Source organism: Python bivittatus, unplaced genomic scaffold (genome assembly GCF_059951505.1).
Source record: "Python bivittatus isolate LINGU-HERP-01145 unplaced genomic scaffold, Pbiv_v1 ctg000120_np1212, whole genome shotgun sequence".
Lineage (NCBI taxonomy): Eukaryota > Metazoa > Chordata > Lepidosauria > Squamata > Pythonidae > Python > Python bivittatus.
Window position 1 is genome coordinate 8,126,683 of NW_028277037.1, and position 14,686 is coordinate 8,141,368.

Below are 14,686 nucleotides of genomic sequence, written 5' to 3' on the forward strand. Positions count from 1 at the left end.
AGAAACTCCAAGAGACCATGCAAACTCCAGCTATGTTTATTAGCTACAACCTCTAGCAAGAATCTTCCCAGACTAAAACCCCAGTTCCCAAAGTCCTCCAGCCACAAGTGTGAATTCCTCAGGGAGGTGCCAGTCTCATCCTTTCGTTCCTCCCACGCGGTTCTGGTGAGCTAAGAAAATGCTTATCTCCCTGAGCTTGGCCTTCATAATTCCATTCCATCACACCTACAAAACCAATGGCAAAATGCAGTTTTTAGAAACACAATATACAATTGACCTGATGCCTGTGGTATCCAGAGAGACTGTTCTTGCTTCTCTTTTGCCAGGCCCACTGAAGTAAAGAGATTTCCCATCACTGAGTATTCCACAGCCATTTCCAACTTGGGCTCCAGTTATCTTGTACCAAAGGGGGCTCAGCTTCCTCTCAAATCTGTCAAACATCTCGCTGGGATTAGGCACATTAGACACACAGGTCCCATGTGAAGCTTCAGAAAAGGAAGAAAAATACATATATATATATATATACGGGAGATATGTTTTTGAAAAAGTGTTGAATGGCAAAGGCCAGCAGTTGGCAAACAAACATTTTATTAGTCACGTATATTAGCATCTCTTGAGAAAGCTGAAGATCAGCACGTCCTATCATCCACATTTACCTCCCTTTTTTCTGCAAACCCCTCATTCTCCAGTTACGTGTGTTTCTTCTCTGACTCTTCTCTAACTTTCCTTTGTAAGACATCAAAAAGAACAGTCAGTGACATTGATGTGAATCACAGGGAAAATAATTATAGAGCTTTTTAAAACTGGTTTTAGTTATGTCTTGGATTTGGGGGCAGGGAGGCATGCCCTTTAGGAATGAAAGCAGAGGAAGACCATTGCATCTAATATGAGCAGAAATGCTCCCAGAAGCTTGTAAGAACAAACATATCCCAAGTCCAGCAAACTTTTGTGTTTATAGAGCCCTAAACTACAATAGAAAGCTCGTGTGCAAATAGTGGTTTTAGACATGGGATTCTGAACTGATTCAGCTCTGGATACTTCATGAGTAATGCTGGGTTGAAAACATTGTGAAAGTACTGATCAATTGTTTGATGAGACAAGCTGAACAGATTTTAAATGTAATTTCTTTTGTGATAATCTTGTTGCTGTTAGTCCATTACAAGGCTCCTTCCAAATATATACACAGTCAAAATTGATTGACTGATTTATAATATTTATAGCCTGCCCTAATCCTGAGACTCTGGGCAGGATACTATAAGGCCAAAAAGAAAGATATAAAACCCAACCCACATGATGGAGGGGTGGGATGGTGCAGACTCCCATGAATGTTTAAATGACAAGGAACCTCTCCAACAAGGAAAGTTTGTCCCCAGGACTTCAAAGCCAATCAGGAGTTTCTTGGCATACTAAGGTGCCTAGGACTTGAACCTGAGCTTTCACCAAAAAGCTAAACGAGTAAGAAAGGAAGTACTAGAAGTTCTGATAAGCATGGCAGAACCAGTGGTTGGTGTTGAGGATCCATCGGGCAACAGGATCCCCCTAGGCAGCAGGCTCTCATCATGCAGCAGTACCCCACTTGGGCTGGAGACCCACCATCCAGCCTGAGACAGAGAAGGAGGCCCATTGAAATGCCACCCTGAGTGAGGAAATGAATGAACGAGCAAACTGTTTCATACTGTTATTCACAGTGACCATATACATTAAAGCTTACCTGTATAGGCCATGTCACAAAAACAGACACCAGAAATACAATCTCCATGACCATTGCAGTAGTTGGGACATGGCTCCGAAATGTACACTCCATCCAAGCCAAAAGGAGGCACACTCTTTTGTGAACTGCTCTCTTGTATCCAGCGGAATCTGGTCTTACTATATGGACAGAGATACCAAAGGCGTTGTTGATTTCTTTGAAAATGTGTTCCACATTTGTGACCCAGCAAACTGCTAGATCAGATTTTGTAACAGCATGTATGAATATTATTTACTCTCAAAAGCCATATCCAAGTTCTTCGGTGGGCTCATATATTTCTAGTACAACCACAGAACATGTTCTGTGAGACAACGGGATGCCAGTAATGATCATCTACATCTTTATTTGCTTGGTTATTGGCAAAAAATAAGACTGTATATTCATAAAACCCATAAAAACATTATTTTAAGCTACTGTGTTTGAATGGCAGAATCAGTATGATGATGTCAGCTTAGCACAGAGTAAGCTAGGTGGTATCCTTGGGCACCAGCGTGCCGATAGATGCAGAACTTGGCACCCCCTAGTCTCTCTGCTCTCTGACATTCAAAATAAATAAATGGATCTGAAGAGTGCTGCAAAGCAAAGTGCTTTTCTCCACAGCTTTTCCCCAAAGATGCCTCTGGACCCCAGGTGTCTATAGCCAGTGTTTTATTTAGAAATGCAATCATATGATTCAGAACTAGGTATATTGGTAATATGAATTTTGGTATTATTGTTGTTGTTGTTGTTATTTTGTGCCTACAAGTCTGTTTTGACTCTTGGCAACTGCCTGGAAAAGTCCATGAAGTTTTCTTGGCAACATTTTTGGAAGTGGTTTGGCATTGCCTTTTTCCTAGGGATAAGAAAGAGTAACTGGCTCAAAGTCTCTTGGTTTCTTTAACTGCTACACCAAACTGGCATCCTATCCTATCCTATCCTATCCTATCCTATCCTATCCTATCCTATCCTATCCTATCCTATCCTATCCTATCCTATCCTATCATCATACATGCACAAGCATGTCTCAGTGGTAGGGCAGGCAGTGCCATCTTACTGTCTATTCTTAAAAAAAAATCTCCCCAAATTGGATATTTTGAATTAGACATTTGTGTCCTAAAATTGAAGGAGTCAAACAAAACTTGGTATAATCAAGCACACTATAATCCATGAAATTCAACAGATGGATTTAGCTAGTATATGGATGGAAATACCAAATGAAAATCTATAAATTGCTCTGAACAGGTTGGAGGCAGAGTTTACGTATGATGAAGAAATGATCCAATAACACACTAGAACTCTGAATAGACTCCATTATCATTAATGGAACTGATTCCCAAGTGCATATTTTTAGATCAGGGTGCAAATCTGTTAAAGTTGTATCCCACTGTTATAGTACAGACACAGTGAAAGCACACAACAGTATCCCATCTGTTAACTGCAATCGATGAATATAATTATGTTGATTAGCTCAATTAGCATTCTTTGGGAGTTGAGAAATGTTGTTTCGACTTTGGTGCCCGGTCCCAGTTATATGACAGGACATAATGCGAAACAGGCTGCCAGTCTTGATTTGGTTCTGTTTGTGCTGGGCAAAGCAGTCTCATTAGTGTCTGTGTACTTGGCAATTGTGTTTGTTGGTTAATTAAAGGAAAATACTTTAAGCAGAATGCTCACTGATTATGTGATTCAGCCTCACCATGAAGACTTCAGTTCTCTGCACTACACAGCATGCCTTGCGCTGTAAGTATTTGTTAATGGAGTAACAGGAGGAGCCTGTCTAAAAACACTTAGAGAAGAAGATAAAATACATTTGGCCATGCTGTTAAAGGAGAAGAGGTACAAAGCAAAAATAAGAATCACAAGTACATTGATTCATTAAATTTCTAGCTACTGTACAAATGTATGTGAAGAGGATAAGATCTTGGTTGTGATTCTCCTGCCTTACATTCAGAAATAATACCTGAAACTAATTGTAAAGGATTTTAGTCTCTGAGACATAGTTACCTGCCCAGGGTAGAGAAAAGGAAAGGCTAACATTGTCTGAGCATCTCAAGGAATATGGTGACCTAATTGATGCAGCTATGGTGGCTTCCAGTGTTGTTTCTATATTATTGTAAACCATCATCTTTTATCAACAAACCAAGCTCCCTCCTCTGTTGCTCTGTCATGTGGAGGAAGGAAGGGAACTGCTTGATGCACTGAGAAGGCTCTTTCTTGTTTCATCTCAGGCATGTTCTTTGCCCCATCAAACTATCAGCTGGGCTATTTTTAGATATTTTAAGGAACTTCTGGACACTAGTGCTAGAAGGGAAAACTGGCAGAACCCTTGTCAGTTTCACTACAACTCCCAAATTCCCCAAATAGATGTGCTACAAACTAGTGGCAGTGCAGACAGCAACGGGCTGAAATTGGTAGTACCTGGATCCATCCCATAGAATATACAAAAAAGGATAAAAATTAGGTCAAATGATGCTGTTTCTCCCAGAATAACAAAGGGTTTTACGGTGGAAAACCCTTTGTTGGCAGAAACAGCAGAAAGTCTGGAATTGGTGATGCATCTCTTTCCTGGTTTAAACTGACCAGCAGGTCTTTTTTTTCAAAAAAGATCACTGAGTACATGTTTAATACAAGACTAGTGGTCTTTCAGAAGTCCAGTGTACTAGTATATTAGTTCATGTAAGCAGTCTGCATAATGCCTGAAGCATAAGTCAGACCTCACACAGGCAGATGCCTCTATAGAAATAAGTTGCCAAATATCTCTTGCGGCCTAAAACAAAACAGTCCTGAAGGGCAAGGTCTAGTGACTTGAGGGGAGGGAAGTGCCTGCAGCAACCTCAATCAGCCAACAGAAGTTTAATAGATGCCAGCTCCTGATCACGTCACCCCTCAGAGTGGGAATAGGGCATTGTACATCATTCACACGGCAAGATTTGTTCAGGGACTGCTTTAAAACTGGAACATCTAAGGATGAATTTAGGCTGTCTCCACTGTTGGCGAGGTATAAGATGAAGGTTGTGTCATGTAAAAATGGTCCGCAACACGTTTTCATGGTGTAGTTAGTGGGGTACGAGGATGACCCTCACAACAGCACAATGCTATATCAGCTATGATGCTATTCTGGCATGTAGCTGGTTGCATCCATTACTTGGATTATTCGACTGAGAAAAGTGTATGCCTGTTTTCTTCATATGTATATACAGCAGCTGTGTATATGGTAAGAACTTTTGATTCAGTACGACATATCTATCATCATCATAATTTATCTTGGAGGAGGAACTAAGGAGATTCTACTTTACTGTTCTAGGATATGGGTTGACTATTCTGCCCGGAAAAGCTTTCTTGATGTATCAGCAGCAACCCATGACATCATAGCTGTCCACTGAAAGCCACAATGACATCACAATGTTATTTGCATGATGATGTCTTGATGTATGTGATATAATTTCCCCCTGGAGAAGTCCATGAATGACATGGCTCATTCACAGTATCTTTCTTCTCCATTCAGGAACAATTGCTTATGGACTTAATCTCTGGAGGCCTTCCAAAAGAATGACCATGCCCCTTTCTTTCTGTTCCCTTTTGGGTTTATTTTCCTTCCTATCATTGTTCCTTTGTCTTGTGTTGTTTGTGTGTGTGTGTGTGTTTTCTATTGTTCTTTGTTTTTAAATGTTTTAACAATTGTAAGCTGCCCAGAGTTGTTGGGAGTCAGGTGACATATAAATTTAATAAATCATTATTATTATTATCTTACTATATTTAAAACCATGTGATATAAATAATTCTTAAAGTAACCTGGGTTTCACGAACAAATGGGCAGTTGAAAACTGGGGGAGTTCATAGATTTTGCAGCATATATATTATTAATAAACCAGCAAATACTGTAAGGCACTGGGCCGGGCTATCTGAGGGACCGCCTCTCCCCGATTTCATCTGCCCATCCTACCACATCCAGCAGAGAGGGCATGTTGCGGGTTCCATTGCCTAGGGAGCTACATTTGGTGGGTCCCAGGTGGTGGGCCTTTTCTGCTGTGGCACCTGCGCTGTGGAATCTTCTCCCCCCTGAGGTGAGGTTGGCCTCATCATGTTGGGTTTCCAGAGGTCCCTCAAGACTTGGTTGTGCCAGCAGGCCTGGGGACCCCAGGGGACAGGGGAATTAGTGAGGTGGCTCCCTTATTTTTAACATCCTTTTATTCTCTGTTCTATTTTGATTTTTATATTTTAATGTATTTATTGACTGTGTTTAGCTTTGTTGTAAACCACCCAGAGTTTCCTGTGGTGAGATGGGCAGCTATATAAATTGGATAGATAGATAGATAGATAGATAGATAGATAGATAGATAGATAGATAGATAGATAGATAGATAGATAGATAGATAGATAGATACATACATACATACATACATACATACATACATACATACATACTTAAATGACATGCTCCAAGTTCCTTCTATTAAAGAATGACATATTGTGGGAGCCAGGAGTTGTGCCTTCTCTGTTGCAGAGCTTCCCTGTGAAACAGCCTCTCCCAGAGATCTGGATGGCGCTGACCATGTTGGCCTTCCATAAGGTGTTAAAGACCTGGTTGTTCCCTCAGGCATTTGGGTCAGAATGTTAGGCAAGCCCTGTCGCTTGACTGATTTTCTCATTGTTTTCTTACTGATTGTAAAATGGAATGATTGTTTAGACCTCTGGCATGCATTTCAGTGATTGTGGCTGTTATTTATTCTTTTTAAATAACTGTGGTTTCTTGTTTTTTGGTTTTAATTTTCTATTTGCCCAAAGTCACTGCTGTGAGATGGATAGTCATGTAAACTGTTTAAATCAATAAATAACTAAATTACCCAGCTGCCAGAGATCTTGGAATGACAATGGTGATCCTTGTCCACTCTTCAAAGTCTCCCGTGTAATACATGGTTGGCTCAGTCAGTTCCCTGGAGCTTCCTTCACATCCTTTGACCCCAGGAGATGCTGGGTAGCAGCCCTCCTTCACTAATGACCAGAACAAGCCAGCATCATGGGAATATTGAAGAAGAACTGGAGCAGAACTACTGAACTGATCTGTGCAACCTATGTTGAGCTGCAAAATTTAAAAAATGTTGAAGGTGTAGAAGAGAACCTAATTGTTAAGTAGAGTACCTGCATTTTGTTTAACACTGATATACACAGGCATGCATAAATCTGTTTTGATTTTGGATACATACCTTTATTCCATTCCTTTTTTTAAATTACTTGCATTTTTAAAAAAAAAATGACATATGCTTAGACCCTTTTTTCCCTATAAAACACAAATTTGCTTAAATATTTAACTCCAAAACATCCTGTGATAGAAAGAACAGTGCAATCTGCATTCAGGGCCCTCATACATAGCTACAGAGACTGGAATTTTTGAACCACTGGATAAGCATGCAACTGGCATTGCATCCAGGCTGCATATTTAAGGGTGTATAAAATACCTCTTCCTTTTATTATCACCATACCAAAAATCAGGGAAGGGGATATATTTACATTCAGATAGTGTATGCATCACTTGATGCCAACAAATGGTGCACAACAAGTTGGCTCCACTGTCCACAATGACAAAGCCTGCTGTTCACCTTGGCTGCCAAGTGAGCCAAATCCAACATCTCTTCATAAAGCAGCACTTGCCTATGTCTCATAGTAGCTGCTGGACCCTAGAGTGGTATAAATGCTCCCAGGCTCATCCCACTTCCACCAATGGTGAATATGTATACTCTACCTTGGGTAGATGAAATGTTGGAGGAGAAGTAAATGTAGGCATCATACTTCCTTCCTGCATCAGTGATAAGTCAACTGCCAACCAACCAATTGTTGGAGCACACAAAGAGGTGGGGTTAAGGCAGGGAGCAGGGGAAATGGAGCTAAGGTGGCAAGTGGGCTTTCCCCATGAACATGGGGAAGCTGCAGTGGACCATCTGATGGACTTCCACAACCCACCAGTGGTCCACAGATCACACTTTGAGAATCACTAGACTAGAAGAGGTAATTTAACAGGATTAGATTAAGTAGGCATTGTGCAGACTTCAGATGACAAAAGAGACATTTTCATTTTCATTCTCCTTCTCTCTGAATACTGAATTCTGCTTCAAATGCACTAACTCAAGAGTTCAAACATGCTTAAAGAGAATGAACTGTTGTTACCCACACATTATATTTTTGGAATGTTTAGACTTACAAATGGCATATTTCTTAGATAGAGTTTACATCACATAAATACTTTACCTTTATATAATGCACAAGCTACTCATACATGCTCTCCACTTCCCCCAAAAAATGTTTTCTCCATAGTGTGTTTATCATTAGGAAAATAAGGTACATCTACCAAATCCATTTGCGTTAATCTTGATTGCCTTATTACTTAACCTACTCTTTGTTATTTATAAGTTCCCCTGAGCAACCTTGCTGTTGAGAGAAAGAGATTCTCAGCTCAAAAGCTAGCAGTGAGACAGAAGGAGATTTAAGCCTACAATTCTTTCTTTCCTGTATTGAGGTTATTGTGTACAGTTTCAAGAGATCTCGACTGACTTTTATTCCAATTTAATATTAGTATTATTTCAAAGATTACAGTGCTGCATCATTTTGCAAAAATAACTTATACGTGCCCACATTTTAAAGATTACATTAGGAAAAACCTGCAATAAACATTATATGTAACACAGAATGTTTCTCAGTTTGTATATCATTTCATCAATGTAATGTCAAAACAGAATGAGATTATTTTACAAATCCCTCTGCTGTTGCCAACTTCCCTATTTATAGAAGAGTGGGAATTATATTTGAAAACGTGCTTGTAAACATACAATGTTTTTAATCATTCTTCTTGCAAATTATTCAATGCCTGCACTCAGCGGTTATGTAAGGTCCATGTATTTGTCATCAGCTCATTAAATTTCTATTGCAATTGATCCCAAGAATTTCCAAAGGAATTTAATTCTGAACTCAATGAAGTGTTGACTGGAACTGAAAAACAGCAGCTTGTTAAAGCGAATAAGCTTTCTTTTGAATCTAAGACCTAATCGTTTATATGTTACAGATATTGTACGGTAACTGTTTCTCCAGGATTTCCACTGTCTATTCCTCAAATCTGGGAGATCAATGGCATAATTAACATACAATGTGATTATTTTCTATAGGATCATAAGAAGAGCCTCGCTGGATCTGCCTTAGGTCCATCTTAATCCAGTATTTGGTTGCTCAGAGTAGCCTTCCAGGTACAGCTAAGGCAGCAACATTGGCATGGGTGGAGGGCTTGCACTGTAATACCGCATCCACTGTCCTGCCTATTTTGAACCCAACCCCCACCTTTCACAGACACTGTTGATCTGGGATGCTTGCAAGTAGTCAACTGTGATGGAATGGAATTATGAAGGCCAGGCTCAGGGAGATAAACATTTTCTTAGCTCGCCAGAGGAGCGTGGGAGATACAAGAGGATGAGACTGGCACCTCCCTGAGGAATTCACAATGTTATGGCTGGCATTACTTGGGATCTGGGGTTTCAGTCTGGGAAGATTCTTGCTAGAGGTTGTAGCTAATAAACATAGCTGGACTGAATTTACATGGTCTCTTGGAGTTCCTTGGGCTAGGCCTGACACCAGCAGAGGTAAATCTCCTTTACCATTGTTCTCCTGCACCTGGTATTTGGTGACATGCTGCTCACAATCTGGAGGTAATACTGAGTCTTCAACAAGTAGTCTTTGGTAGACCTGTCCTCCATAAATTTATCCATTGAAACTAATGTTCATACCTTGTGGTAAGGAATTCCACTTGTTAAGAAGTGTTCCCTTTTAAATCTCTTTCCAGTCAGCATCTCTAGATAGTTCCTGTCCTAGTATTTTGAGGAGAAAAACTTTTCCCCATCTCCTTTCTTCATGCCATTCATTATTTTATAGTCGTGTCCCCTCAATCACTTTTTCTCCAAGCTGATGAGTCCCATTCTTTCTCGTTGTGCCTTGAATGAGAACTCTGGATTGATTTGTTCTATGATCCTTTTGTTTAGTTTTTTGGCTATCCATGTTATTCTCTGGACCTCCTCTAACACCAAATTTCAGAAGTGTCAATATTCTTTCTATCCTACTTCTTCAAAATCCAACTTCCATAGAGTATCACATAGATACTCTATGGAAGTTGGATTTTGAAGAAGTAGCATACTCTGCTTCCATAGAGTATCACAGAGAAAATGTTGCCTACTTGATTCTGATCTTTGTAGACAGACACATCATGATATCTGAATATCTTTTCCAAGACCTTCATTGCTACACTACCAAGCACTTTAATTGCTCCGAAATTTCCCTTCACCTTTCACACTCTTCATATTTTGTAGAGCAGGATTTGATATTTTTAAAGAAGCCAGAAAAGGGCCAGTACAAAGGTTAGAGAGTATAAATGAATTTGAAATAAAAGCAAACTTTCACATTTGGATATTTTTAATGGATTATTTAGAATCTTACGTCAATGTGCAAGCTTTTTATATGGATATCTTAAGAAAATAAGTTGCCTTTTAATTTAAACTATATAAAAAAAGAATACCTTGAATTGAAGGACGTAACCTGGTTTCAGTACTAAATCCCGAGTCACTGCAAATCGATCACCATCTGATTTGCCAAATATCATTGCTGATGGGGTAGCAGAACAGAACGTTTCATTTTTGGGCATTCCTTCATTAGCTAACATTAGCCACACACTGAGCTGGTTCATGGGATAATCAAATGCTGGTTTCTCATAAAAGTTCTAGTTGGAATAAAAAAAAATAGAAAGAACACCTTATTATGAGAACTATAGGAGAATTTTCTCAGTTTGATCCTCAATTTGATTTTAAGTATAGTACTTACTTTAAGCATATATACTGTGATTTTAAAGAACATGATGTGGAAATATATTTCAGCTAAGCCTAATTTATTTATTTATTTTATTTATATATCAAATTTGTCACCACCCATCTTGTTGAATGACTCTGGGCAGTTTACAAAACAGTTAACATCAACTAAAATTACAAAATTACAATCTGCTCTTAATTAATTCATGTACACACATGCATCTGATTGTTCTACTCTTCAAGAGATTCCAATTATTGACCCATTTTACTCCTTGGGATGTAATCATTTTACCACTTGGAACTTGACACATCACCAAGCCATCAAGCAGTGGATGTAAGGCCTGCCCTCATTCCTGTTACATCGGCACAATGATGCTCGGATGACTAGAAGCCTCTCTACATCATTATTGAAAATCCTGCCACTGCGTGGGAACCTAAGAATTAAAACTATGCAGAACTCTGTATTCCAGGCAGGAATCAGAACATCCCACTCAATCATACATGATACCCACACTATTTGCCATTACGATAACATAGCTTTTAAATAGGAGAAGAGGTGTTATGTACACTTCCTTGAACTCCGGTGATGTCACTGTTTCAGGAGACACCCCCTGGGATGCTCCAGAGGCCCCCCAAAATGCCAGAGCAAAAAATGCAGCTTTCTGTAAGACTCTCTCTGACATACTTGTCTAAATCACATGGCAACTGAATTTGGAAGATCTGAGGCAGCCCTACTTGCTGTCTGTCTATACCAGTGTTTTTTAAACTTGCAACTTTAAGATATGTGGACTTCAACTCCCACAATTCTGGGAGGTGACGTCTACACATCTTAAAATTGCCAAGTTTGAAAAACTTTGGTCTATACTAACATTTCCACAAGGCATGTGTAAGTATCATTCATACTCTTACCTGAGGCAGAGTGGGATTAGCAGCAGGGATGATCTGCTTCAGCTTCTCAGACAGAATGATGATGTCATCAATAGCCCACTGGTCATACCCTTCTCCTGAAAACACTGGTTGCCACCAGCGGAAACGAGTGCAGGGGGTCTTTGCAGCAGGAGGAAGCTCGAGATAGACAAACCTAGATGCAGAAATACTTCACATGTTAAAAGCAACACATAAAATGTTATGGGACGTGTGCATGCATATAAAAAAGAGATCAGGGGAAAAACTGTTTGAACCAATACAAGTTAAAATACAGATCATTAAATAACAACTGCTACAAACCAAACTGCTACATTCCATTTCATTTACAGTATTATCACAAGACTATACAACAAAAAGCAAGGCAGGGAAGGGAGAAAAAGAAAACACATTTTTATGTGGTTTCAAAAGGATAATGGTATAATATATTATTCAATTTTGAAACAGTAAATTAAACCCAGGCTCTATGGAATCGTATCGTTTGATGCAAGGCTATTTTGAAAGCTGAGAGCTGATGTGTAACATTCAACTAAGGGATACATTATGAAAGTAAGGCTAATAATGCTGTTGTAGGTATACGTCAAAACTCTTCCACCATCGTGTGAATTAATACCTGGACTTGCTGAAGTCAGAGAAGTACATTTCTGCCAACGCGTGCCAGGTGATGCCTCCATTGTTGCTGTATTGCAAGAGGACCCCTTCCTCCCTGCTATCGGGCTTGTTGCAAGAAGGGCTGTCTCCACCTATCTGAATGTAAAACTGGACAAAGTCTACCCACGTGGTGTCCAAATCCAAGCTCACCAATTGTCTCTTCCCAGCCTGGAGCATATATGGAACAAGAAACAAGCATAACATACCATCAAGACTCACACAGTGGGCAACTCAAAGAAGCAAAAACTGCAGGGATTTCAGGAAGGCATCTTTAATGCTACTTTGGGGTACAACATGACCTTGAAAACTGTAAGAGTAAATTCCCCATCAGACTTACAGTGAGTTAATTAAGGCAGAATCTCTTTGAAACATGTTCTTCCCACAGTTCTCGCATCTGGCTTCATCGTCTCTTCCCCCCTAAACCTCCTCCTGCCTTCGCTTCCTTTCCACAGTCTCTCACACACACATACAAAGTTAATCTACTGGGATATTTAACATTTTTACTGGAAAAAAAAAACCAAATAAATCCTAGCACAATTACTTCTGTTTAATTTCTAATGCAAGCAACATTAAATACAGTTGAATTTATACAGGAAAATAAGAAGGATTAAGCAATAAAAGGCAAACAAGGAGATCACAGCCAGAAAAAAAAAAATCATCAGAAATATTAAATCTTTTTAAATTCATCATGGTAGTTCCATTAATGTTTCCTAAGTCCCTCATGATAAATTAATTATGCTTTCTTTTTAATGGTAGTAATAAAGAGAGGATGCCAGCATGCACTCTAGAAGACAAAGACCTCTCTGTGAATGAACAGACACCATTGATGGGGTTGGTATTGCTGAGAAGATTTAATGGCATTCCTTATCAAGAGTGTTTGTGTATCTGGTCAGATTCCAAAGCAGAGACAGTATCTCATGTACTTCTGAAGTGCCCTATTTACTACCTTTGGAAGGCAGAGCTAATCTCCCCTCTTATGAGAAAGTACCCAGATTGATCTCACTTGGCAACTATGCGGTACCTTCTAAACAACCAGAAGTTTCCAGAACAGTGATCAAATTTGGTGCTATTGTAATGATAGTCAGAAGTTACTCAACCTGACTGTACTCTAGGTACACTCAGTCTCAGGTGTGAATAGTTTTCATTCGATATTTGTCTTCTGTATTCTTTTCTCCACCTTTTGTCGTTTTGTGATCTACGACCATATATTTTAATAAATTAATTTTTAAAAGAACTGATGGGGAGTATTTGCATGGAATGCAATGCTTCTTCCCACATTTCTTGCCACCTGGCTAAGTTGCAGTTTATGAGATAAGCTGCAAATGGACTCATCGTTTGCCTCTTCATTGTTTGTGTCTACATTTTAATCTCCATTTTATGATCTCTCTGATAAAAAGCAGTGGAGCAACCACCGAGTAACTTGGGGAGTCAGCAAAAATATATTGTGGAGCTTCCAAAATATAGCTGGTGGGTAATACTGATAATGCAGATCACAAATTGTACAGGCCTGATCTAACTTTCATTTTTCAGTATTGTGCAACATTGCACAAGCTACTTTGTACAGTGCATCATTCCCAGTAAGAACCTGATCGCCAGGTTTCTCTGTTTAGCAATGAATAAAACAGCAAAGCATAGAAATGATCCATTTGAAAGTTTTGAGCTTGGTAGTTTTTTATATTGCTGTAAAAATTTAATTGACTGTAGGGTGATACTAGCAAGAGAGGAAAAAGAAGATGCTCTTAGTGAGCGGGATCTAAAGAGGAAGAATCCACGCAGAGAGTGGAAAATGGAATAAAAATGTTTTTGTTAGTTGAATTCACTTTCTCAAGACATGATATTCCTTCCATACAGTAAAATCAGCCCAATCTAAGCAGGGATGCATCTTTTTAAGGAGTGAAATGAGTCCCATAAGCTTCTGCAAAACTTAAAACCCTTATTTTGCCTCTTAAAATTCCACCCCCCTATCAAAAACAGCTAAAAAAACTTGGTTGTGGGAGCTTTTCAATTGGCTCCCATGGTCAGCTTGGGAGACTCAGTAAAACAAAACAAAACTCTGTGTGTGTGTGTGCGTGTGCATGTGTGAATTCCTCACATGTATAGGTCTGTCTCCAATAGAGGTGAATATGTGTAGCTCAGGGTTGAACTGTGGAGTCCTCGGGGTTCTCTGAGCTTGGTTCTTTTCTTGCAAACGTTTCATTACCCAGCTAGGTAACATCTTCAGTGCTAAAATGGGATGAGGATTTGCTCTCTATTTATGTGCTGTGGCCTGCCTTGCCAGTGCTGGTGGGGGTGGGGGTTTTGTTTTGCTCCTCTGATAGTTCTTTGATTAGCATATGTTTGCTGCTTGATTGTGTGCATGGCAGTAACCTTTGCTTATCTGGATGATGATTGCTGGTGATTAGCACTGAAGATGTTACCTAGCCCGGTAATGAAATGTTTGCAAGAAAAGAACCAAGCTCAGAGAACCCCAAGGACTCCATAGGTCTGTCTGTCCACCTGTCTGGCACAAATAGTGTTCATATCAATTAAACTGGTGGTTTAGCTAGGG

At 39.5% G+C, this 14,686-nt stretch overlaps 1 protein-coding gene across 1 annotated transcript in view; it reads right to left on the reverse strand.

Moving 5' to 3' along the window:
- The window catches only part of RELN (reelin), a 320,681-nt gene that overhangs the window by 69,861 nt on the left and 236,134 nt on the right, over positions 1-14,686 (reverse strand). Inside the window, exons 25-30 of the mRNA XM_088134961.1 lie at positions 12,101-12,306; positions 11,473-11,644; positions 10,278-10,478; positions 6,574-6,809; positions 1,712-1,869; positions 278-485 (exon numbers count right to left, since the gene is read on the reverse strand). Of these exons, the coding sequence (XP_087991087.1) occupies positions 278-485; positions 1,712-1,869; positions 6,574-6,809; positions 10,278-10,478; positions 11,473-11,644; positions 12,101-12,306 (1,181 nt within the window). The remainder of the gene's footprint in view (positions 1-277; positions 486-1,711; positions 1,870-6,573; positions 6,810-10,277; positions 10,479-11,472; positions 11,645-12,100; positions 12,307-14,686) is intronic.